Source organism: Kwoniella bestiolae, chromosome 1 (genome assembly GCF_000512585.2).
Source record: "Kwoniella bestiolae CBS 10118 chromosome 1, complete sequence".
In the NCBI taxonomy this organism is placed as follows: Eukaryota; Fungi; Basidiomycota; class Tremellomycetes; order Tremellales; family Cryptococcaceae; genus Kwoniella; species Kwoniella bestiolae.
The window spans coordinates 4329887-4351090 of record NC_089241.1 but is presented as its reverse complement, the minus strand read 5'-3'; the positions used below and the strand labels follow the sequence as shown (position 1 = coordinate 4351090).

The window sequence follows — 21204 nt, the reverse complement described above, 5'->3', positions numbered from 1 at the left end:
ACACGATCTGAGAGTGGCATGAGTCATTCTCCCTTCTGCACTTTAGGACATCTTTCCATTGCTGGGCGGCCCGACCGGTTCGATGGTGTAGGCACAGTGAGACAGCTGGTCAATCCCAAATACGAGGAACAATTATTTATAAATCCTTGGTCTTAGCGTCTCCCCGCCACCAACTGCACCCCTTCCCCCCCGCCCCCCTACCCTTTCCATCAGTCGGCACATTTTGTCAACATGGCGTACACTTTCCAGACTTTTGGTAAGTCGTAGTCACGCTCGACGCGACGACAGTGGCTTATCACTTTCGAGCAGTCCAAAATCTCCCTTGGCTGCCCCCGAAACATGAGAGGGTGAGTCAACCAGAATTTCGTCGACACCGCTGATATCTTCATTCACAGCGCAAGGCGACCAACCCTTTCAAGCTTATGACAATGCTTACACCACTTCAGTGGTGCTTCTTTCTGGCAGGATGGTTTGCATGGATCATCGATGCCATTGAGTAAGCCCCCGATCAGGCTTTGGGTGGTCGTTCTCTTGGTAGCTAAATTCCTTTGAGCGGATAGCTTCTTTGCGGTATCTTTGGCTTCCACTCGCCTTGCCACGTACTTCCATAAAACTGCGGCCGACGTCTCCCTTGCTATCACGCTTACTCTGCTCCTGCGAGGTGTAGGCGCTCTGATCTTCGGCTTGCTTTCCGATCGGTACGGACGGTGCGTTGAGCGGGAGGCAGGATTGGCTGATACGCTGACACCGATTCGTTTCTTGACAGTAAATGGCCCTTGATAGCGAATCTGTTGTTGTTGGCTATAGTCTCGCTTGGAACCGGGTTTATCAAGACCTTCAAGCAGTTCCTCGGTGTCCGAGCATTGTTCGGCTGTCTCATGGGTGTGAGTGATGCCAAGTGTGGCAGTATCGAACATGACAATTGCTGACATGTCTCCCCCAGGGACCTTGGGGAATGGCTGTCTCTCTCGCTCTCGAGAACATGCCCGTTGAATGCCGTGGGCTGTTTAGTGGCTTGATCCAACTCGGTTATCCGTGAGTCGAACAAGGAAGAAGCTTCCTCGCAAGGCTAAAAACCCCGTTCTGTTACAGAACTGGCTACCTCGTTATCGCTTGTATCAACTTGAACAAACACGTGGCTGCTGTCACCGGCTGGAGAAACCTATTTTACGCGGGTGCCGCTTTCAGTACCTTTGCTGCTGTATTCCGTCTGGTCCTGCCAGAGAGCACATGGTTCGCCGAGCAAAAGCGACTGCAAAAAGCTTCCGGTGTGGAGACTACCGAGTCAAGGAAGAACACGCTATTCCTCAGGGAGGTCGGTCGTATGGCTCGCCGACACTGGGTCCGATGTGTGTACGGCATTCTATTCATGAGTGCTTTCAACTTTTATTCCCACGGATCTCAAGACTTGTACCCAACCTACTTGCAAAAGTCAAAGGGGCTCTCGGCTCATCAGTCGACCGTCATCACCATCATCAGCAATGTAAGTGGGCTGAGGGAGCATTGCGTCTCAAACGCTAATGACACTGCCTAGGTCGGTTCCATCTGTGGATGTTTCTTGGGTGGTTGGATATCTCAATTCCTGGGTCGACGACTCACCATGATTGCTTTTGCTCTGTTCATGGGCTGCATGATCCCGCTCTGGCTGATCCCTGATACGTTCTCCGGGCTGGCGGCCGGAGGTTTTTTCGTGCAATTCGGGGTTCAGGGGTAAGCCGTGCATTGGGAGATAGGGGTACTCTGTGCTAATCGTTTGCTCAACCCAGTGCTTATGGCATCGTCCCCGTTTACTTGAGCGAGATCTCGCCTCCTGCTTTCCGTGCCATGTGGCCAGGTGTCGCCTATCAGGTCGGAAATATGGTCGCTAGCGCTAGTGCTCAGATCGAGGCGACTGCGGGCGAGCGTCTCAAGGATCCGAAGACAGGCCTCCCAGAATATGGCCGTGTTTCTGCCATTCTCATTGGCGTGGGTTCATATTCTGGCAGCGTGACCCATTTGTGAGCTGACAAGTTTTTGTGTCACGATGGCCAGGCCGCTGCGGGTGTACTCATTCTGCTTTGTCTGTTCGGCCTGGAGCAACACTCATCGCATTACGAGGAAGAGGCGCCAGCATTCGCTGTCGGACCTGAGAAATACTTTGATGACACCCACGACGGCGATCATAAGCACGAAACGGTGCACATGGAAGAGGCGACCCCACGAGCCCACCGCGTTTAGGTCTGCAATTTTGGTGTTCAGTATCGGCGAGGATCGCGTTCTTCTCGGTGAAATTCGTACTCGCGTTAGTTCTTCCGCTCAGCGGAGTGCTCGAATTAATTCATCTTCGCAGTGAAATGCTTTTTGTAAATCTGAATGCACGATGGATTGAGGTGACAGAGCAAGGTGCATGATGCAAGTAAAGCTGCTAGCTTCACACAGATTCCTTCGCCGGGAACTTCTTCTCGTGGTTCAAAACCATGTTGATGGCGAATTCGTATCCCTTAACACCACATCCCATCTGATGTCATCAGCAGAGCGTTCAAAACGGTCGTCAACTCACAATAACACAGGTGGCTTTGTCGTGGAACACGGAGTGGTGTCGCCATTCTTCCCTCGCATGGATGTTGGCCACATGTAGCTATATTCATCGTGTCAGCATCGGTAAGTCGAACATAAGGTCGAACACGATCAGCTTTGATTCACCTCGATGAAAGGGACGGCGACGCCGAGCAGAGCATCTCGGATCGCGATCGAATAATGGGTCCAGCCTCCAGGGTTCAGAATGATACTGTCGGTACCATCAGTCCTAGCGGCTTGGATCCGGTCAACAACGGCTCCTTCCCAATTGCTGTCGACGATTCTGTCAGCTAGCTACGGCTCAAGAACTATCGATCACCACGTGCCTTTGGAAGAAGTCAATGTGCGCTCCTGCAGCTTCGGCCTGAGCCTTTCCAGCGTTGATCACATCCTCGAGTGTCTCTGAGCCATAAACTGAAAGGAGGTATTAGCTCGCACTTGAGATTGAGGTATTAGCTTGTGCTTGAGGTAGTTCACTTACTGTGTGGCTCTCGAACACCAAGGAGATTGAGATTAGGTCCGTTGATGACCAGCACTGAGCGTTTGCCGTCCCTCATGATTGCGAGTACGTGAGACAGATCACGGAGCCAAGGAAAGGCGAATCCGGATACAGACAGGTGCATATGTGTATATTACATATACATATATATATATATATGCATGTCTATGATAAGAGATGTTTGTCGGCCCGCTCACGTGTGACGGGCCGCTCTATCTATCGTTCGCCTCGTGATCATGAGCCTTCCCCTTGTGACTATGAGCCGGGCCGAACTCGAGGATTACTCATCACTACATTGGTAGCTGACATCTATCACACTTCCGAAGGCCATTTCAAGTCTCTCCATCGCAATGCTGAACCGCATACAACCCGTCGAACCCCACGATGAATGCTCTCGCCGATACGCCTTCAGTGCCCGTCCTGGATTTGTTCTCGCTCAAAGGTCAGAACGCCCTAATCACTGGCGGATCTCGGGGTAAGCCGTGATTCGTCAACAATCACATATGTCAAACGCACTCATTATTCACATCGTAACAGGCATCGGACGTGCTATCTCGCTCGCTCTTGCGCAAGCTGGTGCAAGGGTCGTTCTCGCACAGCGTGATCTGACCAACACCATCACCCGTGATGAGATCCGAGCTGCGGGTGGACAGGCGGACATCATTGGGTGCGATTTGAACGATGTTGGGGATTGCAAGACGGTCTTTGACAAGGCTTTGGAGCTCACACCCGAGATACACATCTTGATCAACTGCGGTGGGATGTTGTCAAGATGTGACACGGTCGACGTCACAACGGAAGATTGGCATTACGTGAGCCCAGGGTGCGATCGAGCGGCTAGACAGTTATTTCCGTAGGTAATCAACGTGAACCTCAACTCGCTTTTCATACTCTGTCAAGCTGCTGGGCGACACATGATCCCTCTTGGGAGGGGCCGGATCATCAACGTCGCTTCGTTGAATTCTTTTATCGGCGGCTTCCGGGTGGCCAGTTACTCCGCAGCAAAGGGGGGTGTCACACAGCTGACAAAAGCATTGAGCAATGAATGGGCGAAACACAACATCACCGTCAACGCTATTGCTCCTGGTTCCATAGCTACGGATATGTAAGTGCGCTTCTTGTTGTTTGTTTCGAATTCCAATGAGACTATCTGATTATCCCGTTACAGCAATACCGAAGCCCGAAAGGATCCTTCTTTCGTTGAAAGCAGATTGTTAGGTACCCCGGGCAACCGTTGGGGCTCGCCAGATGACTTCCGAGGCCCAGCTGTCTTCCTGGCTTCTGCGGCAAGTGCCTTTATCACTGGTGAAGTCATCACGGTGGACGGAGTAAGCTTTTTTCCTTTAGCTTTTCCAGACCGTAGGGTTGCTGGCTGACTCTGCATAGGGCGCAATGGCAAAGGGACCAATATAGAACTGGGAATGGCAGTGAGGTTCACGTTTGAATCATGAATCCGAATTTGAGGCAATCGTAATATACAAATTCAATCATCTCTATTTACCCAAGCAGTAGGCGCCAAGGGACTGCATGAAGGTCTTCCGCTGGGACAATTCACGGCACTCACATGGGATGAACTTTGCAGTTGAATGAGGATTCGAAATGCAAGATGAATTGCACCGAAAGTTTGGTCAACAAACAGCAGTCACTCTCAACAGAAGGGGAGTAGCTAGTATTCCACGAATACGCGACCACGAATGCTCCTATCAATGCTCGGAAAGCGCTCTAAGCATTCTAAGAAGCCAGCACGAGGGTAAGACAAACTACACAGAGTCAATGAGTTACACCCAATCAAACGACGGTCGTCTCCAAGTAGCAAGGATCCTTCTGCACTTCATCAGCAAGGCAAACCGATCTGCAGCTGGCAATTCGATCGAAAATTGAGTGTTTCGATCACATGTGACTGATTGGATACACCTTCCCCTCCACTGATAGTGACATGGGCTACGATGTATTAGATGTGAATAGGTATGACGCGAGCTCAAGAGACCGAATGCAAGCGAATCCCGGCAAGATCGCTCGTCTCCCCCTTCCTTCCTTTGCCACCAAGACTCGTATGAACCGCCTGTTCCACCGTCATCTGCTTAGCAAATCGTTGAGGAGGTTACTATATGCATGCAATCCATTGGAAGGTATCTTGATGGTGGCTTCAACTTCTTTCGCGGATCATGTCCTTCGAGTCAAGCCATTGTCTCTCCTCTCAGGAAGCCTCCTCGACACTTGCCGCCGCAGGAAGATTGAGAAGGCCCAACAAAAGATCGTGCCTCGAGTAATGCTCCGCAACGTCGAAATCTAGTTTCGCACCGTGCAACGAATCGAGATCGAGCTGTCTCAGGTGTTCAGCCAGCGATAGCAGCTACGAGGTCATACTCACCTCCGCAGTAATGACACCCTCCTGATCCCACAAGGGACCGACTAGCACTTGTCCCAAAGGCCCAACAATACTCGAACCACCTCTAGACCAAGCTTTGTTTTGTTCTTTCTCCGATGGGGTCAAAGCCAGTGAAGGTGGATAGTCTGCTGGGAAGTCTGACGGGGCGTGGTATTGATTAACTGGTTTGATAGGGTATGAGCATTGCTCCTACTTCGACACATCCGGCTTACCTGAGATTACGAAACACCTCCCCTCCTGAGCTATATGTTGCACACTTGGCAAGTTGGTAGGCCTACTGTCTGCCGTAGGGGCTGTGTATCTGGAGATACCATGTAAGAGAACTCGTCCTTCGGTCCCACAACCACTCACATCTCCACGCCTTTCCTGTATAGTTGGTACCTCGCAAGGGGCATATAGTCTATGATGACGAAATCAGCATCAGTTTCAGAGAGGTCTGCACTCACTCTCCCAGCAGATCAATCCGCCAATCTTCCCTATCTTGGTCTGCACAACAGGTAAATTATCCTCCACTCCACCATCCGCAGCTGTGTTCGTCGCATCACCTTGAGACCATACGATTCTTTCGGCCGCGGTGGGTTGGAGCTTCCTGTGCTTGGACAAGAGTACGCCTCTTGGGGAAAACAGCAGGTTCGTACACCATAACGTTGAGCCGACCAGCGAGCGCTCGACCACGCCTATCGACAGGTACTGGTGAAGTGATTTCAGGATGGGCTTGCGTGGAAGAGGCGACTAACTCACAATTCCCTGTTTCTTTGATATCAAACACAGTTTTTGAAACCCATAGAAATCGTGTTCTTCGCTGTATATGGGCTGATCGTTGAGCCACTCCTTTCCCACCGCATCAAGGGGTACCTTTACACTGGACTACGAGTAAAATACAGCATCAATTCCTAGCCCGGTTCTGAGAAATAGTCGCAAACACCACACACACCTTGACGTAGCGACTGAACCACTCCCTGTTATCATCCGTTCTAGTCCCGATCTGAAAGCTTAAGAACCTGGGGTATGCGCTCAGCGACGCTTCCGGGAGTACCACTAGATCTGCTCTATCCTTTTGTAGGACCTCGCTGACTAATTTTTCGTATTTGTCAAGGGAAGCTACGAGGTCAAAGGCCACCGGGCATGTCTGAATAGCCGCTACTTTGACTTTAGACGGCATCGTTGAATTGATGAATGGCGAGGAGTGAAATTGGATACGTCTTGTGACATACTTGAACAACAGGAGATGACGATAAGCCAGAGATAAAGAACATCAAACGCGGATCCTTTCACACGGGTTTAGGCGATGAACTCGGACCGGAATTATTCACGTCAGTCCTCTCGAAAATAGCCCCAGTCAACCGTGAATCTCGGCGGCGAAGAAGCCTCCGATTTTGTCGGACAGTCATATTTGGAAATTGTATTGTTCTTTCGTCTGCAGTCGGATCAGACTCTCGCATAGCCAACGTAGCATTTGTCAATGCTATATCGCATCAAAACACAAACGCGGCTCAGTCGTAGTCAGATACGTACACACTCCATGCTACGCCTCCATCAAATCGTCCAAGCTTGTCCCGAAATTTCCATCAAACTCGATAGCAAGATAGTCCTTCTTCCCTTCCTCGTCGTCGTAGAATGTACCGCCCACCCACGTATTGTTGATCGCACCAAGAGATTCAATCTCCGCTTGGATCGACTTTGGCCAGGGTGGCAGAAGAGGGTTTTTATACCACCTGGAGAATCCGTAAGCACAGGTCTAGCTCCAACAGCGGCGAACTCACGCAGCGGTGTAAACGAGAGCAAGCATGACCCGTATATCATCCGTCTCGTTGTGCATACCCGCGTGCCTAGCAAAGAAGTCAGCAGGAATCAACCGAAGTTTGGACGAACCCACCATAATCGCAAGTCCCGCAATACCAAACTTCCCTTTGGCAGATCAGGCTGCATGGGTGGCCTCACCTGTCGTCTCTTCTCCAAGGCGCTCTTCTTCACATCTCCTGACTTCAACCCCACATAATCGTCCAAAGTCTGCTCCCGATGAGTGCCCAGCCATATCTCGGTGGATCCGTTCTTCGCGTGAGCGTCGATGAGACAAACGTTCATGGCGATGGCCGTGGGAGCTGGCAGATGGCGTCCTTTGATATCCCTATGGACGTCCTGTCGCTCAGGAGCGTGACCTATCAATGTGTTGGATCGGACGTAGTGAAGTTCAGGTCTTGGTCCGAGCAGTTGGGTAAGGACGGTGGACGCGGGTTTGTTTGCGTAGATTTCTGGGAACAGGTAGCCTAGAGCGTTGAGTTAGTGCTGAACTGCCAGATCCACTATGATAAAACGCACCTTTCACAAGGGGAGGGACCTGCGATATGTTGCCGCATTCGATGCCTTGGCTGAATGACCTGTCAGCGACTGAGCAGGTTCACACCTCACACCTCAACTCACTTCCAGTGGACTCCCATGACTGTTCCCGCCATGATGCGATCGGTGTCTACCATCATCCGCTCATTGAGCTTGTCTACAACGTCGATAGGGATAGCATTGGCGAGTACGATCACACCATCCTTGTGGAACGCAGCGACAGCGTCGTACAAGCTGGACGGGGATAGGACACCAGTCGTACGTTCTTCATCGGTCAATTTTACTATTGTGGGAGCGTCGGTCCTTACTGGCATGGTGAGTAAAGTATGTGTGCTCAAGTCATGGCTGAGTGGGCAAGAATCGCATCGAGCATGTCTTCTTATGCACACCACGGGCAGTCAGCGACATCACGAGCGCTAGTCTAGGTGAAAAAGCCTACACGGTATTCGGCATACAGTCCTGTGCAACCTCCACCCGTCTGGTCACCGGATTTTCAGAATGCCTCGGTTTGCTAACCCTTTTTGTCAACACCGCATGACTGTGATCAAAGCACCGGTGGACCTGGTCGCTTTCTATTTTGTTTTCAAATACGATACGAATAGTTTCTCTTCCGTGAAGACCAATCAGCCATAGAGAAGCGATTTATCTTGCCATGGACACCACAACGGAGGCTACAATGGAGACTACGATGGATGACCCCGGTGTGAGGCTGTCGAAGGCATGCCAGGCGTGAGTTTTGCTCGCGTATCAGGACAAAGTGTCCCACTGACAGCCTGCTATTCCGAGGCCAGTTGCCGAATTGTGAGTTCTGACATTAGTTCCTTGAATAATCTGGCTCGATCGCTGACCCTTTGATCAGGCCAAAGTCCGATGTCAAGAGTCTGAGATCGATGGGGAGTCGATCTGTGTCAGATGCATAGAAGCGGGGCTCAACTGCAATCGCGTTCCTACCAGAAGGGGACGTATGAAAGGCAGCAAGAAGTAAGCAAGCGGCTTGCGGCCAAGTACCTTTGCTTATACACTGTACACAGTCGCAAAACCCTTGAGAGATTACAAAGTGTGAGACGTGAACGTGATGATCGTCTAGCTCATCGCAGGATGTCCAACCTAAACACTCGCACACCAATCTATTCGACATCAGATGCTGGTAGAACACGGAATGATCGATCGCTGAGCCCATTGAGTCTGGTCTGGACTCGACCACAAAGCGCCAGTCCGTCGGCGATCCCGGATCTGCTGTCACCCTCGCAGGAGCAGCCCACGTCCACGGTCACGTCCCGCCGCCCTGCTCTGGACGAACTGCAGCAGTCCTTCCCAACCTCTCGCTCGGATCAGATAACACTCCCCACTCATTTGTCACGACCTGGTGCCATAGAAGGGGATCTGCAGAACCCTCTACTGTGGCTAGCAGAATGCGCCCGGCAAGGATGGGACTCTCAAAGCGGTTTCCCGCCTCCCAAGTCGACTCTGCCGGCGGAAGACTTAAGGCTGTGGAATCAGTGGGGAAATAAGGAGCTATTTCGAGCATTACACGATCAGCAGACTTTCTTCCAGCATGGGCTGTACGGGACAAAAAGAGATGTCAGCGAGGGACTGGATCCAGTGCAGAAAGGCATCATCGACGAGCAAGAGGTAGCGGAGCTCTTCAATAGGTAAGTGAGCACGCACATACCCTTTTTCAATCACTGAGAGGAATTTTTATAGCTACTTCCGCTATTGCCATCTGCACAAACCAATACTTGACATATCCCTACACACGTCAAAATACGTTAGATCGCGATCTGCGTATCTATTCACAGTCATCCTTATGGTCGGAGCGATTGCGCTGGCAACATTGCCCAACTCAACCTCGAGACAGTGTCAAAGAGCAAACCAGCTACACACGCATGCGGAGAAATTACAGTCGGTGCTATGCGCAACAGCAGCCAAGTCGACGGAGATCGTGCAAGCGGAGATGGTGAGTGAAGTCGTACACAAGCTCAGCTGAATCATCACTCCAGCTCTTCATCGAATGGTGCCTTCGCAGAGATCGCTTGGTCGATGATCAGCGATGGGCCAGGATGGGATGGGCGACGCGCCTCACCGCCTCGATCGGCTTGCAGCATGCTGGCTCGAGATCGGCTGAAGAGCTAGAACGTGATTCGCTGGCGAGAAACGACTTCAGGTTGAGGGTTTCCCTTATCCTTTTCGAGAGCAGGTATGTGATACCGTCATTGAGAGACCACAAACTGACGCCGTGGCAGGTGGGAAGCTATCGCAGATAGGAAATCAGTCTCACCTGACATATCGGAGCTGTCGAGTATAGAACTGGATAGGCTGAAGCGGTGTGGACCTTTTGAGCCGGAGGCGATTCTCGCAGCGGATTATGCTTTGTATCAGTTTGAAGTGAGTCCGTACTAGAGATCAAGAGCCAACACGAAGCCCCTTACAGTTCCATCCATAGATAGACTCCAAGGAAAGGCTTTCCCGTCTGACGTCGGACCTACCAGTCGGCTACGAGGCCGAGAAAGTCTGGATCTCGACATTCCTGAAAGCTTGGGAGGACCGTTGGATGTTGCCTCATTCAGACTCCCTCACCAGGTGGCATTATCGCTATGTGTCGCTTCGATCTCGGCTGGTCGGATTGCTACGCATATCGAAAGCTCAGTCCCATCCCGAGAAATGGACAGCAGAAACCCGCGGGGAGCTTCTTTCACTCGCCATTCAAATGCTCGAAGGGGCTTTGTGTCATGAGCGAGCTTTACACATGATAGGAAGGACCTCGGCTCTGGTCTTCGCAGCGACGATCATACTTCAATTGACAGCGCCCGATGCTGGCAGCAGAGATCTCATACTGAGAGTCGCTCTAAGACTGGCTGGGGACCCGAATCAAGACTGTATGACGTACGAAAAGCACAACGGGTTTCAATTGATCAATATGCTGTGGTAAGTCGACCTGTTTAACTCATAGTCGCTCCTAACATCACGGTCGCAGCCTCAGCTCTACAGCCAGGAATATGGGACTGTCCGGGGTCGATCAGACATTGTCAGATATTCCCAACACCACTGGCCCGCCACCAAGCACGGCAGAATCATTCTCAGCTCCACGACCTGATCTCTCCTCTACCGCCAACACCTTCGCATGGGCAGACTTCGAGCAGTTCTTTGGGAATTCCAGAATGGATTTCCCGTACTTTCCCACGTCCTCTTCGCTGCAGAGCGGTCTTGGTGGAGCAGGTGGACCTTCTGATCCCAATTTTGCAGGACTGTTCACCTCCCACCGGGAGGGGGAGTCCCAAGGCCACGCTGCGCCTGTCGCTGGGGGAGATGCGCCTTTTGCATATCCTGTTCTCGAGGGGGATCCGGCTATGGGTGGATACATGGAGTATTTGGGTTCGATGCTGGGGAATTAGCGGTCTCTAGATTTGTATCGTACATTAGTCACGTTGTATGCTGTATCAATGCGTGAATGATTTGGCTTAGGAGGTGTCGTTTGCAGATTCCCACGGAGTATTTTCAACCCAGTTTGGTCATCTGGAGATTATTCACCGGGGAATAGACTGAAAACAGACTCAAAAAGAGTAATCGCGACCAGATCATTGGATCCTGTTTATCTCTTGCTATCTTGGTACATTGTCTCTAGCTCAAAGGTATATAGCCAGAAACCAATCGACATTGCTTCGTGATCATGGACCTTCCCTCGTATCTCTTTCCATTCCACTCAACAAAATGGCTTCCCCAATGACGCATGAGGAAATACCCGTCGCGCAAACAGAGGCCGACACCAAAGGTGATGTTGTAAAGGACGATGGTATCAACGTTCTGATCAATGATCAACAGCAAGATGGCTACAACAACAGAATTAATGTCATAGAGCACGAGGAATCAGCCTTCGTTGGTATGTCAAGGATGCAAGCTCTCAGAGTGTTCTGGCGGCCCACCCTGTTTTGTTACATGTGTGCGTTCAGTGTAGTCATGAATGGTTATCAGGATTCGGTGAGTGCGACCTGCCGGCTTCCTTTAGATATATCAAACGCTGATCGAAGTAACCTTTCCAGCTCCCCGGTGGTCTCTTGGCAAATGCTGGATTCATCAAGCAATTCGGTACCATATCCGATGGAGAAGGTGGGATGGCTTTGGACGCTCAGCACATTTCCGTATGGAGTGGAGTCGCGTACGTCGCTCAGTTCGTGGGCTGTCTTCTCGGTGGTGTCATATCAGACAGATTCGGTAGAAAGATCGGAATGCACGCGCTCACTTTGGGTTATGCACTTGTACGTACATGATATACTGACCTGTGGTGACCTTGCTGATTGACCGCAACACAGGGTGTAATTGTCGAGATGGTAGCGAAAGACTGGCGACATTGGCTTGCAGCGAAGTTGTTCACAGGTCTAGGAGGAGGTTTGGCCCAAGGAACTATGCTTTCTGTGAGTGCATGATGTCCATTCGATAGATTTAGCTCACCAACACTTTTCCCCTCACCAGTACATGAACGAGATCTCCCCAGCACAGATCCGTGGTTACCTCCTCTCCACTTACGGTGCCGCGTACGCCGTGGGACAGCTGTTCATTGCAATTGCTTTGCAAATCGTAGACACTGTGAGTGAGGAGCCGAGAATCCGGATGAAAAGTCCTGACCTCCGTTCACAGACCGACCCAGAAGGCTACCTCAAAGCAGTTTACTCCGAATGGGTCGTCTTGGGACCTTGGATCATCATGTCGCTACTTCTTCCTGAATCGCCTTGGCACTATGCTCGCCAAGGACGAGAGGATCTTACCAAGGAGTTGTTGAACAGGATCTACAAAGGTATCTCTGGATACGATACGGACAGGGAATACGCCGTCATGGTTATGGAGATAGAGAGGGAGAAAGAAGCCAGGCATACCAACAAGCAAACTTCGTGGAAAGATATCTTGGTCGGACCGAACCTTGTGAGTCCACATTTCTTTAATGACGAGCTTATCGCTAATCCCCTCGGCCTTAGAAACGGACATTTGCCGGTGTTTGTGCTCTTGCCATGCAGAATTGGGTAGGCAGCTCTGTCGTTTTCAACTATACCACATGTAGGTGAAGCCGTATCCCATCCTTAGGTGCAACCTTGCTGACATCGATTCCAGACTTCTTCCAACAAGCCGGTATTCCGCAGCCCTTCCAAGCCAATGTTATTGTGTAGTAAGTGAGCTACATACCCTTGAGCGCACTCCCAAGCTGAATTGGACCCAGCTGCATCCTCATAGGCGCCAACATCGTCTCCTTCTACCTGGTGGAACGTGCAGGTCGACGAAGCCTGATACTCTACGGAGGTGTAGCATCCGCCGTGCTCTGTGTCATCATAGGAACGATGGGTGTGATTGAGCAGACAACAGCCACTCAAAGTGCCAGTCTTGCTGTGATCTGTATGTGGGTGGTGGTATATGCCCTTTGTTTCGCTGGTACCGGTGAGTTGCGGCTTGTATGTGTGTGAGATTAGAGACACCACTAACTGACGCAACCGTAGGCTGGCTACTTGCCGGAGAGATCTCCACCCCTCGACTTCGAGCAAAGACCGCATCGTTCATCGCTGCGACCAATGCCATTGCCGGAACACTTTACAATACCACTGTCCCTCTCATGCTTGGATCGGACGGAGCAGGTGCCAGGAACTGGGGCTTGAAGACGTTGTATATGTTTGCGATCCTCTCGGCGGTGGGCACGGTACTCTGTTTCTTCTTAGTTCCTGAAGTGAGTGCAAGTGCCGAGTTATCTGTACGTAGGCGTATTGACGGATGACTTCTGCCTCTTCTTTCTGCAGACCAAAGGACGGACATTCAATGAACTCGATGAGATGTACGAGGCTGGTATAGCACCAAGGAAGATGAAGAAGTATATTACCAGGATTGAGGAAGCTGGTCTGAAGGTACACTCGGCGTGAAGCGGTCGGGGGCTCTCAAGGAGAATTGGAATTCGAGATGGAAGAGTCTTCCCTACTTGGCATAACTGAGATGCAGTGCTCTGGACGTAGTACAGTATCCGGTAGATAGTGTAGTATACTCTGTATGCCATGCATGCATGCCCTTGTCTATTCTCCATGCATAGGCCCATCGTACAGTACAGAGACGTGTTTGTAAAGTGTAACCCGATTTGATCCCGGAGCGTCGAGCCAGCGCATATAGTGTTAGACATGAGGACCCACCTTATCTTCTAATGTCGCACTCACACTTTCAATGCCTGCCCGTAGAAACTCAGACCAGCTCTCCCCGGCTACTGATACAGCGCACACTCGTCAGGTCAAACGGACCAAGACCAGCTCAGCGTGCGATGCATGTCGGACCAGACGATCAAGGTGTGAACTGGTGAATCAAGATGGCTGCAACCGTTGTCGGGTGCTGGGGACGTTGTGTTCACTTCGATATGAGATGCTGGTGGATGAACGAGGTGTGGAGACCGCAGCAGAGGTCATAGGGACTCCCTTGGAGTATGATCACCAGCCAACGCTTCTGCAAGTCGACAAGCGCGCTGCCAGAATTGAGCAAATGGTAGCTCAGATATTGCGTAGAGAAGGTCAATCCTCTCGGACAGCGTCTCATCTCGAAGATTCAGATTTCGGAACTGAAGACCACGAAGAGACCTGGTCTGGGGCTGCTCGACAGCTACTTGGAGGTATAGGTCAGCTGAGAGATGCGAGATTGCTGGATCCTGTACGACTTGGATTGGTGTCTGAGGAGGATATGAATATGCGTCTAGCAAAGTGAGTTGTTCGCACCGCTTTTCATGCTGACCCACTTGTTCAGCCTCTCGACGCTCCCATACACAATCCCACTGGATACCTCTTACACGACGCCCCGGACCCCTCTGATACGATGCGCTATCTTACGTCTCAACCCCCCGCCTGACATCATTGATCGCTTGGACTCTGTGATATATCGCAACCTAGCCTTGCTGTCATTTCTTCCTCCCAGCAGAGACCTTCTTCGCGCGCTTCTTATCCTATCGTGCGCAACGCCTGCGAGTCATCGATTCAACCGGTCATGCGATCCCTATGGCGTTTGTCCCAAGTTACTAGATATGGCTATATCACTCGGCCTAGATGACAGACTAGATACGTTCAAGCAAGAAGACCGGTCTGACTATAGTGAAGAATGGATGCAACCTATACTGTCGGACGTTGCCCTTGTGAGTGGATCCAACAGCCAAAGCATCAAAGTTTCTTCTAATACAAAAGCTATAGTGGTACACCTCAATGCACCGAGCTGCGATGTAAGTCGATTGTATCGTGACGTTATCGCTCAGAGCTCACAATTTCATAACCAGATATTCCTTCTTCACCTCTCCCTCATGCTCTACGCAATCACATTGCTATCCGTTGACCACTTTGTTACCTCTGGGTCTTGCCCAACCTCTCAACCCAACTCTTTTTTACCTCGCATTGGAGTCCGAATTGCTCGAGATGTTGCGGCCGCTATCCACGGCCATTCGTGTGCTACGTACCGCTCGATTATATCAAGAAACTCATACGGCATCTATCATCGCTGCGGCCGATGACCTGAAGATATCCTTAGACTCTTGGCGGAGCCGAGTCAAACAGGCGTCTTGTGAGTCCCCTCTAGTGCGAATCTTCCACAGCTGACCTAAGCCAGCATCAGTACCCTCAACCGACTATCTGATTATCCTATCCTTCCAAATCGAAATGACGATATATCTGAGAGCATCTACCGAAGCTGGACCTGCATTGCCTACACCTCTGGGTCACGAAAGGCGCTCACCCATAATCTCGCGACTCGGCAAGGAGTATATGCGAGCGAATCTCGATCACATACGACACCTTTTAGATCAACAAGTCCCATTGGGGACATTGCCGTCTTGGAACTTCATGCTGTCTTTCTTGCCCTGTGCTACTCTACGGTCCATCAAGCAGCTCCACGAACCGGACGTGCCGTTTGATTTGGACCTGTTGGAAAGCTATCAAACATACCTGATCCGCTGTCATCCAACTGCCTCGGGTATTTTGGATGGTATAGGGAAGACGAGAACGGATCCTGGGTGGAAAAGCCACGCTGATTCACAGGGTCCTGACATATCACCGCCGCTCACGAATGACTTGGAATGGTGGACGATGTTCGACTGGCTACCACCGCTGGAGTCCAGCTTGGGTACGGACTTGTTCACGGACATCGGCCTGGGGTTGTAGATGTGATATCTTTGTTAGAGAACGTCTATGGGGTATTCATGTCTATCTGTAGTACGCGGTATGTATCATATCAATTCGTGGAGAAAGATCAAGTCATCTGAACATCATTGAGGCGAGACGGCTTTGGCACTTCCAAGCATAACGGAGGCCAGAAGGCAAGGAACAGCGATACGATGATGAGCATCGGTACAGAATCTAGCAAGTAGAAAGCAGGCTCGCTCTGAGCCAGCTTGCTATCGGCTCTGTGTTGGGTGTATCAGCTCTGACTCTAAACGACTTGGCCTCACTCACCCACAGGTGTACTCTGCCACTCTGTAGATCGATCGGATCTGCAAATCAACATACAGATATAAGCATTGCTTTCTCATGGGCACGAGATGACCCACCAAAAGACAGACACATGAAACAATAATCAACCAGAACATCCTATTCACGGCAGGGTCGTACTTCCATGTCGGGTCGGCTCGATTTCTGTGGTAAATCTGTCAGCTTCGCTCATCTGGGAGACTACTTACAATCGGCGATACGATATCCCAGCCAAGCAGAAATACAGAGCGAAGAAGGCTAATTGCACCCAGAGTGCGGCGGTGGTCAACTGATCGAATGAGATTGTAAGCGATTGTACGCCACTTTGTGTGTAACTCTCACCTTCACGCCGATCGAAACCAGCTTGCCAAAAGTAATGGTCAAAGCTGTACCCGTCAGTTGAGCGATGACTAGTGTGATATCAACCAAGACGAACAGCACTACAATTACGCGACCCTTGATGACCAGATACTGCTCCGCATTGAGGTGTGTCGCTAGTCGGGGCACAAGACCGTACATCTGAGCTAGAAAAGCACAAGGCGATATGAGGATGAACTGGATGGTTTTCATTAGTCACTTAGCCCTATACGCAAGAGATGTTCCCACTCACGAGCGTCTCAAAGAGCCACGACCAAGCATTAATGTGATTTCGCCTCGAGAACCTGCAAATGAAACCTAAAGCCATGAAGGTTGTCCCTAGGATGGTTTGTAGAGCAAATTTGGGCCGTGGTTTCCCAAAGCGAAAGTATCCTTTGGAAGACTCATCTTTGAGCTTGCCCTGCGCAGAAGTTCGCAGATGATTCAAACTCACTCGTCCACAAACCCACCGCTACACCTCCAAAGACCAAGAACGCGATGATGGCAGCGGGGCCATTGGGGTTGTAGATCGCTCTGCGAGAAATTCCGACTTCAGTGCTGCTCCTGCATTCAAAAGAGGACAACTTACACTGCACCGGCGGTTGTTGGGGCCATCTTGTATCTTGTGGATATCTTACGCATACTAAATGGCACGAAGGAGGCAATGTCTCAACCCCCTTATATATGTATATCAAGCCGAACTTTCCAAAAGACCGCCAACACCATTCCGCAGGAATGACTTGGATTCCGACGCATGTGTTCCGAGCGGATAAATAAGTGTTGATCTAATCGATGATAACCGATGGGATCATGGACATTCGTCTCATTGATCCAGCATGATGTCTCTTGGGACGGTGTCTGCATAACATAAAACCAGGAGATTCGAGAATCGGAAGATGATCAGAGATTGATACAAACAGTATCTACAGTACGTCTTGTGCTTCCACGTTGAGTTGCTCTGCGCATACTTCACCCTGAGTCCTTTCCCCTGTTGCCGCAATACGACATATTGATCATTCTTTCTATTTCTACATGGTGACCATCAATACAAGAATTGCGATGCTCTACATTAGCTCAGAAGGTTCAGTGAGGTTAGAAGCTTCGTGAGGAGAAAGAGTGAAGACGTTGGGCAGGGTTGAGTGAACAAAGGAGTTTGGACCAGCATCGCAGTGACAAGAGGAGTCTTGGTAACTCGGAATCAATGGTATAATGGTGAGCTCATACGGGACTGCTCTAGAACACACTCAATCCACAAACATCCAACCTCGCCAATACCATCATTGTCGAAGCTTCAAGAGACCAGCTGACCTTTGATTCACAGTAGTATCATTGACCCTCTAGTCAGCTCGGCATCGCTGCTTCTCATTGTTCTCTAGTCTTTCCCGCAATATAAGATGCAGCTGTTAAGACCGTATCTCTCTCGACTTTACCATATTATCAGCTCTTGCGTAGACGCACTTACATCGCGGAATCAACTCGAGGGGGGGGGGGCTCATCACTTGCGAAGGCTTTCACTTGACTTGTGTCGCGACAGATGTTGAATGAAGGGCATCGAGAGTCGGGAAATGCGAGGATGACTGATTGAATACTATAGAGAGGGATAGAAGGAAAGGAAAAGACCGAAAGGGGAAGGTAAGGCAGGCCAAGACGTTGATGGGAGAAAAGGGGGGGAGGAGCTGTCTTGAATGTGTTCTTCCTTTCCTCGGATCCCTTTGCATTCTCATATCTTATTATATCTCATCCTATTCATTCATTGGTTCAGTTAAAAGCGCTCTGCACCAGCCTTTTGCTGATATGATGGCGAATACACGTCCTGTCTGCGATACGAACGAAGAGGTCCCGTCGTGAGTTGCTCAGGCCTGAAGGTCGGGGATCTGATTTTGACCTTTGCGCTGACGATATTTTACTGCTAGTGTTTCAACAAATCGCCCCATCCCATCAAGCGGACCTTTCACACAGTCCTCTTCGTATGCGGTAAAGAAGAGGAAGATATTAGACCTGGGCGTTGAAGAGGAGGATGGGTCATCTGTAGATGAGAAAGAAGTGGAGAGATTGACCGGATCAAAGAAGAAGGAGGAAAGCTGGGCACGATCAGACGTGAGCGAATCTCCCAAGTTATCCAGCTGAGATGGTGTAGATTTCCCCAACATCGTCCTTTCCACCATCGACTTCCGCTCATCTTCCTCTTACGATGGATTCCGCCCCGCCCGAATCGATCAGACATCGTGGAACTGGTCGATCACACGGAAAACCAGATAATCATCTCGCACCATCATTAGAAGTCAAAGAGGAGATGCCCAAAGTGGAATTTGAGAAAGTAGAGACCACGAGAGCTCTCGCCCTAGCTCAAAGTGAGAAATGGGAAGTGATGAAAGCTAGGAATGAGATAATGGATGTACTCCGTGATGTGAAGGAAGAGGTGAAGCTGGTGAAGGAGGATCTCGAAGAAATCAAGGAGGAAAATCAACTATCAGCTACGTACAGAAGGGAGTTACAAGAGGAACTAGAGCGAGGGAGAACGTTGAGAGCGCAGGTGGATGCTGATCGAGATAACCTTAAATGGAGAATCATGAATCAAGTTACTTCGTTACCTTTCAGAGACGCCAACTGGGCAATGCAAGAAATCAAGTCTTCTCAAGAATTCCTCTTATCAGCACTTACCGAACACAACGATAGACTGAAGGACGTCGAGAAAGATCAACTATCTCCAGAAACCCACAAGATGTCACGCGAAGAGATCAAAGAGCTTAGAGGAGATTCCCCTTCAGGGGATAGTATGGGAGAGTTTGCTGAAAGGTTAATGACCCATTGCGAATCGAGATTCGTCGCTCGAGATGATCGAGATTATAGGAGGATGCTCTCGAGATTCGACCGTGGTGGTTCGACGAAGCTCCGTTGGATCATCGAGAAGAGTTATGGATAGGTGCGTTGGGGTATTGCTTTTGGTAGCGATCGACTGGGCTATCTAGGTGGAACAGGATTGAGGATGGAGGGAACTGGTGGAGTTTGTTCTGCAGCCGGCTGCTTACTCTCGAAGTTGTGTATTCTGCTCCTGCTAAATCGTATCCGTTAATTTCTTCATGGATCTTTTGCATATCATGTCTGTCGAATGACAATTTGTAGTTTACGATTGTACATAGTCTTTCTTACTTCATTTTTCGTTTTCTTCAAGAAACATGAATGATCAGTGACAAGCGGATCGAACATGAAGAGTAATTAGGTAACTCACGGTTCGATCATCCATCACACGTACATTCCCCTCGCCCCTACAAAACACTGAATCTCAGCTCGCTATGATGTTTGTACACTTCTCCTCGTTTCAACACGGTGTTCGGGAAGCTTGGCTGGTTGATAGCATCTGGATGTACCTGTGGTTCTAAAGCTATACCTGATCTAGATCCGATCCGCATATTATCATGTCCTGGCTGGGCCAAGTTGAGAGGTTTCCCGTCGAAGAATTGTATAGCAGGTTGATCCGTCCAGATCTCCATCTTCAAGTCTCTCTTGGACGATACTACTTCCACGGCTCTTCTGAGTCTACCAGTGTGATCTCGTAGGACAAGGTTATGGTCGTAGTGGAAGGAATCAGGGAGTTCGATAGCACGGGATTGTCGGAAATCGAATGGTGTTCCCTCGACCGAAGCTAACTCTCCAGTGGGGATAAGACCATCGTCAACAGGGGTGTAGTGATCAGATTCAAAGAGGAGGGAGTGTGTGCCGGTGTTGTCGCCGTCACTACCATTCAGATTGTAGTATGCGTGGGAAGTGAGGTTGACGATAGTGGTTTGATCTGTGGTAGCTGACCAAGTCATTTGTAAAGTCGATTTATCGGTGATTGTGTACTCCACTTCTGCGGTCACATTCCCAGGAAACCCTTCATCCCCATCTTCCGATTCTAATCCCAGCGTTACAGAGTTGGAAGTTTGCTTCTTGATTGACCAATTCTTCAACCCAAACCCTTTGATACCACCATGACACACATGACGACCGTTCTCATTCAAGTTGATTTGATACTCCTTCCCTTCCAAGCTGAACTTGCCATGGGCGATACGATTGGCTACTCTCCCTGCGGTTGCCCCGAAATGCCATGTCTTGTTGGCTAGTTGGTCCTCGAAAGATGGGAAGCCTAGAATGACGTGTCTTTTACCCTCTGGAGCGGATACCTGAAGTGAACGGAGTGATGCGCCGAAAGTGATGATACTGGCTTCCATCCCTTCACCTCCTGCTAGGCGCACTTCCAGTACATCTTGGTTGTCGTACTTTCCGAAGACTGTGGGCTGGTGTGACATAATGTATGGGTGATATGGCTGAGCTGGAGGATGAAACGATATCAATGGAAGAGTGGACTACTATTAAACTATTATTATATATGATCTTTGGTTGGGTGTCGGCCCGTCTCCGGAGCGTCAATCACCGTCACCGCCGGTCATCTCAAGAGCATCCACATTGTCACGCTGGGGATTCATCTCATCAGAGAGCACGTCAATTCAAACCTTTTGTTATTCATGTACACCCCGACTACTTGAGACAATAGAGAACCGAATCAGCCTTCGTGCGTGGATATGCGCTAATTTCAAGTAAGCAAGGAATAGGCTGGGACTACCTGGTCT

At 50.1% G+C, this 21204-nt stretch overlaps 12 protein-coding genes across 12 annotated transcripts; 7 read left to right on the top strand and 5 right to left on the bottom strand.

Annotated features, from left to right (window-relative positions):
- Positions 1–231: 231 nt before the first annotated feature.
- Positions 232–2217, top strand: I302_101640 (uncharacterized protein; the record flags this gene model as incomplete). Its single annotated transcript, XM_019187023.1, has 10 exons — positions 232–256; positions 310–347; positions 396–496; positions 561–707; positions 767–884; positions 944–1035; positions 1093–1483; positions 1535–1710; positions 1767–1965; positions 2032–2217. The coding sequence occupies 10 exons, from the start codon at positions 232–234 to the stop codon at positions 2215–2217; spliced, it is 1473 nt and encodes a 490-aa protein (XP_019049901.1).
- Positions 2218–2410: 193 nt separating this feature from the next.
- Positions 2411–3113, bottom strand: I302_101639 (3-dehydroquinate dehydratase, type II; the record flags this gene model as incomplete). Its single annotated transcript, XM_065869323.1, has 5 exons — positions 2411–2497; positions 2540–2617; positions 2683–2827; positions 2883–2970; positions 3038–3113. The coding sequence occupies 5 exons, from the start codon at positions 3111–3113 to the stop codon at positions 2411–2413; spliced, it is 474 nt and encodes a 157-aa protein (XP_065725395.1).
- A 326-nt stretch (positions 3114–3439) lies between these two features.
- I302_101638 (uncharacterized protein) lies at positions 3440–4468 on the top strand (the record flags this gene model as incomplete). The annotated part of the gene is made up of 5 exons (XM_019187021.1): positions 3440–3530; positions 3593–3867; positions 3913–4160; positions 4224–4383; positions 4442–4468. 5 exons carry the CDS (start codon positions 3440–3442, stop codon positions 4466–4468), a joined length of 801 nt encoding a protein of 266 aa, XP_019049899.1.
- A 784-nt stretch (positions 4469–5252) lies between these two features.
- Positions 5253–6606, bottom strand: I302_101637 (uncharacterized protein; the record flags this gene model as incomplete). Its single annotated transcript, XM_019187020.1, has 7 exons — positions 5253–5378; positions 5427–5605; positions 5657–5745; positions 5796–5844; positions 5891–6134; positions 6186–6311; positions 6379–6606. The coding sequence occupies 7 exons, from the start codon at positions 6604–6606 to the stop codon at positions 5253–5255; spliced, it is 1041 nt and encodes a 346-aa protein (XP_019049898.1).
- Positions 6607–6969: 363 nt separating this feature from the next.
- On the bottom strand, positions 6970–8095 carry I302_101636 (uncharacterized protein; the record flags this gene model as incomplete). Its single annotated transcript, XM_019187019.1, has 5 exons — positions 6970–7159; positions 7208–7273; positions 7321–7711; positions 7764–7813; positions 7866–8095. 5 exons carry the CDS (start codon positions 8093–8095, stop codon positions 6970–6972), a joined length of 927 nt encoding a protein of 308 aa, XP_019049897.1.
- Positions 8096–8457: 362 nt separating this feature from the next.
- Positions 8458–11173, top strand: I302_101635 (uncharacterized protein; the record flags this gene model as incomplete). Its single annotated transcript, XM_065869322.1, has 9 exons — positions 8458–8510; positions 8573–8582; positions 8641–8762; positions 8813–9433; positions 9486–9738; positions 9782–9978; positions 10025–10166; positions 10225–10706; positions 10756–11173. 9 exons carry the CDS (start codon positions 8458–8460, stop codon positions 11171–11173), a joined length of 2298 nt encoding a protein of 765 aa, XP_065725394.1.
- A 316-nt stretch (positions 11174–11489) lies between these two features.
- On the top strand, positions 11490–13675 carry I302_101634 (uncharacterized protein; the record flags this gene model as incomplete). The annotated part of the gene is made up of 10 exons (XM_019187017.1): positions 11490–11756; positions 11819–12034; positions 12089–12190; positions 12249–12362; positions 12414–12695; positions 12749–12827; positions 12882–12936; positions 12988–13202; positions 13262–13485; positions 13556–13675. 10 exons carry the CDS (start codon positions 11490–11492, stop codon positions 13673–13675), a joined length of 1674 nt encoding a protein of 557 aa, XP_019049895.1.
- A 484-nt stretch (positions 13676–14159) lies between these two features.
- Positions 14160–15931, top strand: I302_101633 (uncharacterized protein; the record flags this gene model as incomplete). Its single annotated transcript, XM_019187016.1, has 5 exons — positions 14160–14491; positions 14877–14916; positions 14972–15000; positions 15055–15335; positions 15387–15931. 5 exons carry the CDS (start codon positions 14160–14162, stop codon positions 15929–15931), a joined length of 1227 nt encoding a protein of 408 aa, XP_019049894.1.
- An 88-nt stretch (positions 15932–16019) lies between these two features.
- On the bottom strand, positions 16020–17209 carry I302_101632 (uncharacterized protein; the record flags this gene model as incomplete). The annotated part of the gene is made up of 8 exons (XM_065869321.1): positions 16020–16173; positions 16223–16260; positions 16318–16402; positions 16447–16526; positions 16580–16792; positions 16848–16987; positions 17049–17128; positions 17184–17209. 8 exons carry the CDS (start codon positions 17207–17209, stop codon positions 16020–16022), a joined length of 816 nt encoding a protein of 271 aa, XP_065725393.1.
- Positions 17210–18391: 1182 nt separating this feature from the next.
- I302_101631 (uncharacterized protein) lies at positions 18392–18721 on the top strand (the record flags this gene model as incomplete). Its single annotated transcript, XM_019187014.2, has 2 exons — positions 18392–18438; positions 18508–18721. The coding sequence occupies 2 exons, from the start codon at positions 18392–18394 to the stop codon at positions 18719–18721; spliced, it is 261 nt and encodes an 86-aa protein (XP_019049892.2).
- A 64-nt stretch (positions 18722–18785) lies between these two features.
- I302_101630 (uncharacterized protein) lies at positions 18786–19517 on the top strand (the record flags this gene model as incomplete). Its single annotated transcript, XM_065869320.1, has 1 exon — positions 18786–19517. One exon carries the CDS (start codon positions 18786–18788, stop codon positions 19515–19517), a length of 732 nt encoding a protein of 243 aa, XP_065725392.1.
- Positions 19518–19860: 343 nt separating this feature from the next.
- Positions 19861–20883, bottom strand: I302_101629 (uncharacterized protein; the record flags this gene model as incomplete). Its single annotated transcript, XM_019187013.1, has 1 exon — positions 19861–20883. One exon carries the CDS (start codon positions 20881–20883, stop codon positions 19861–19863), a length of 1023 nt encoding a protein of 340 aa, XP_019049891.1.
- Between the last annotated feature and the right edge of the window lie 321 nt (positions 20884–21204).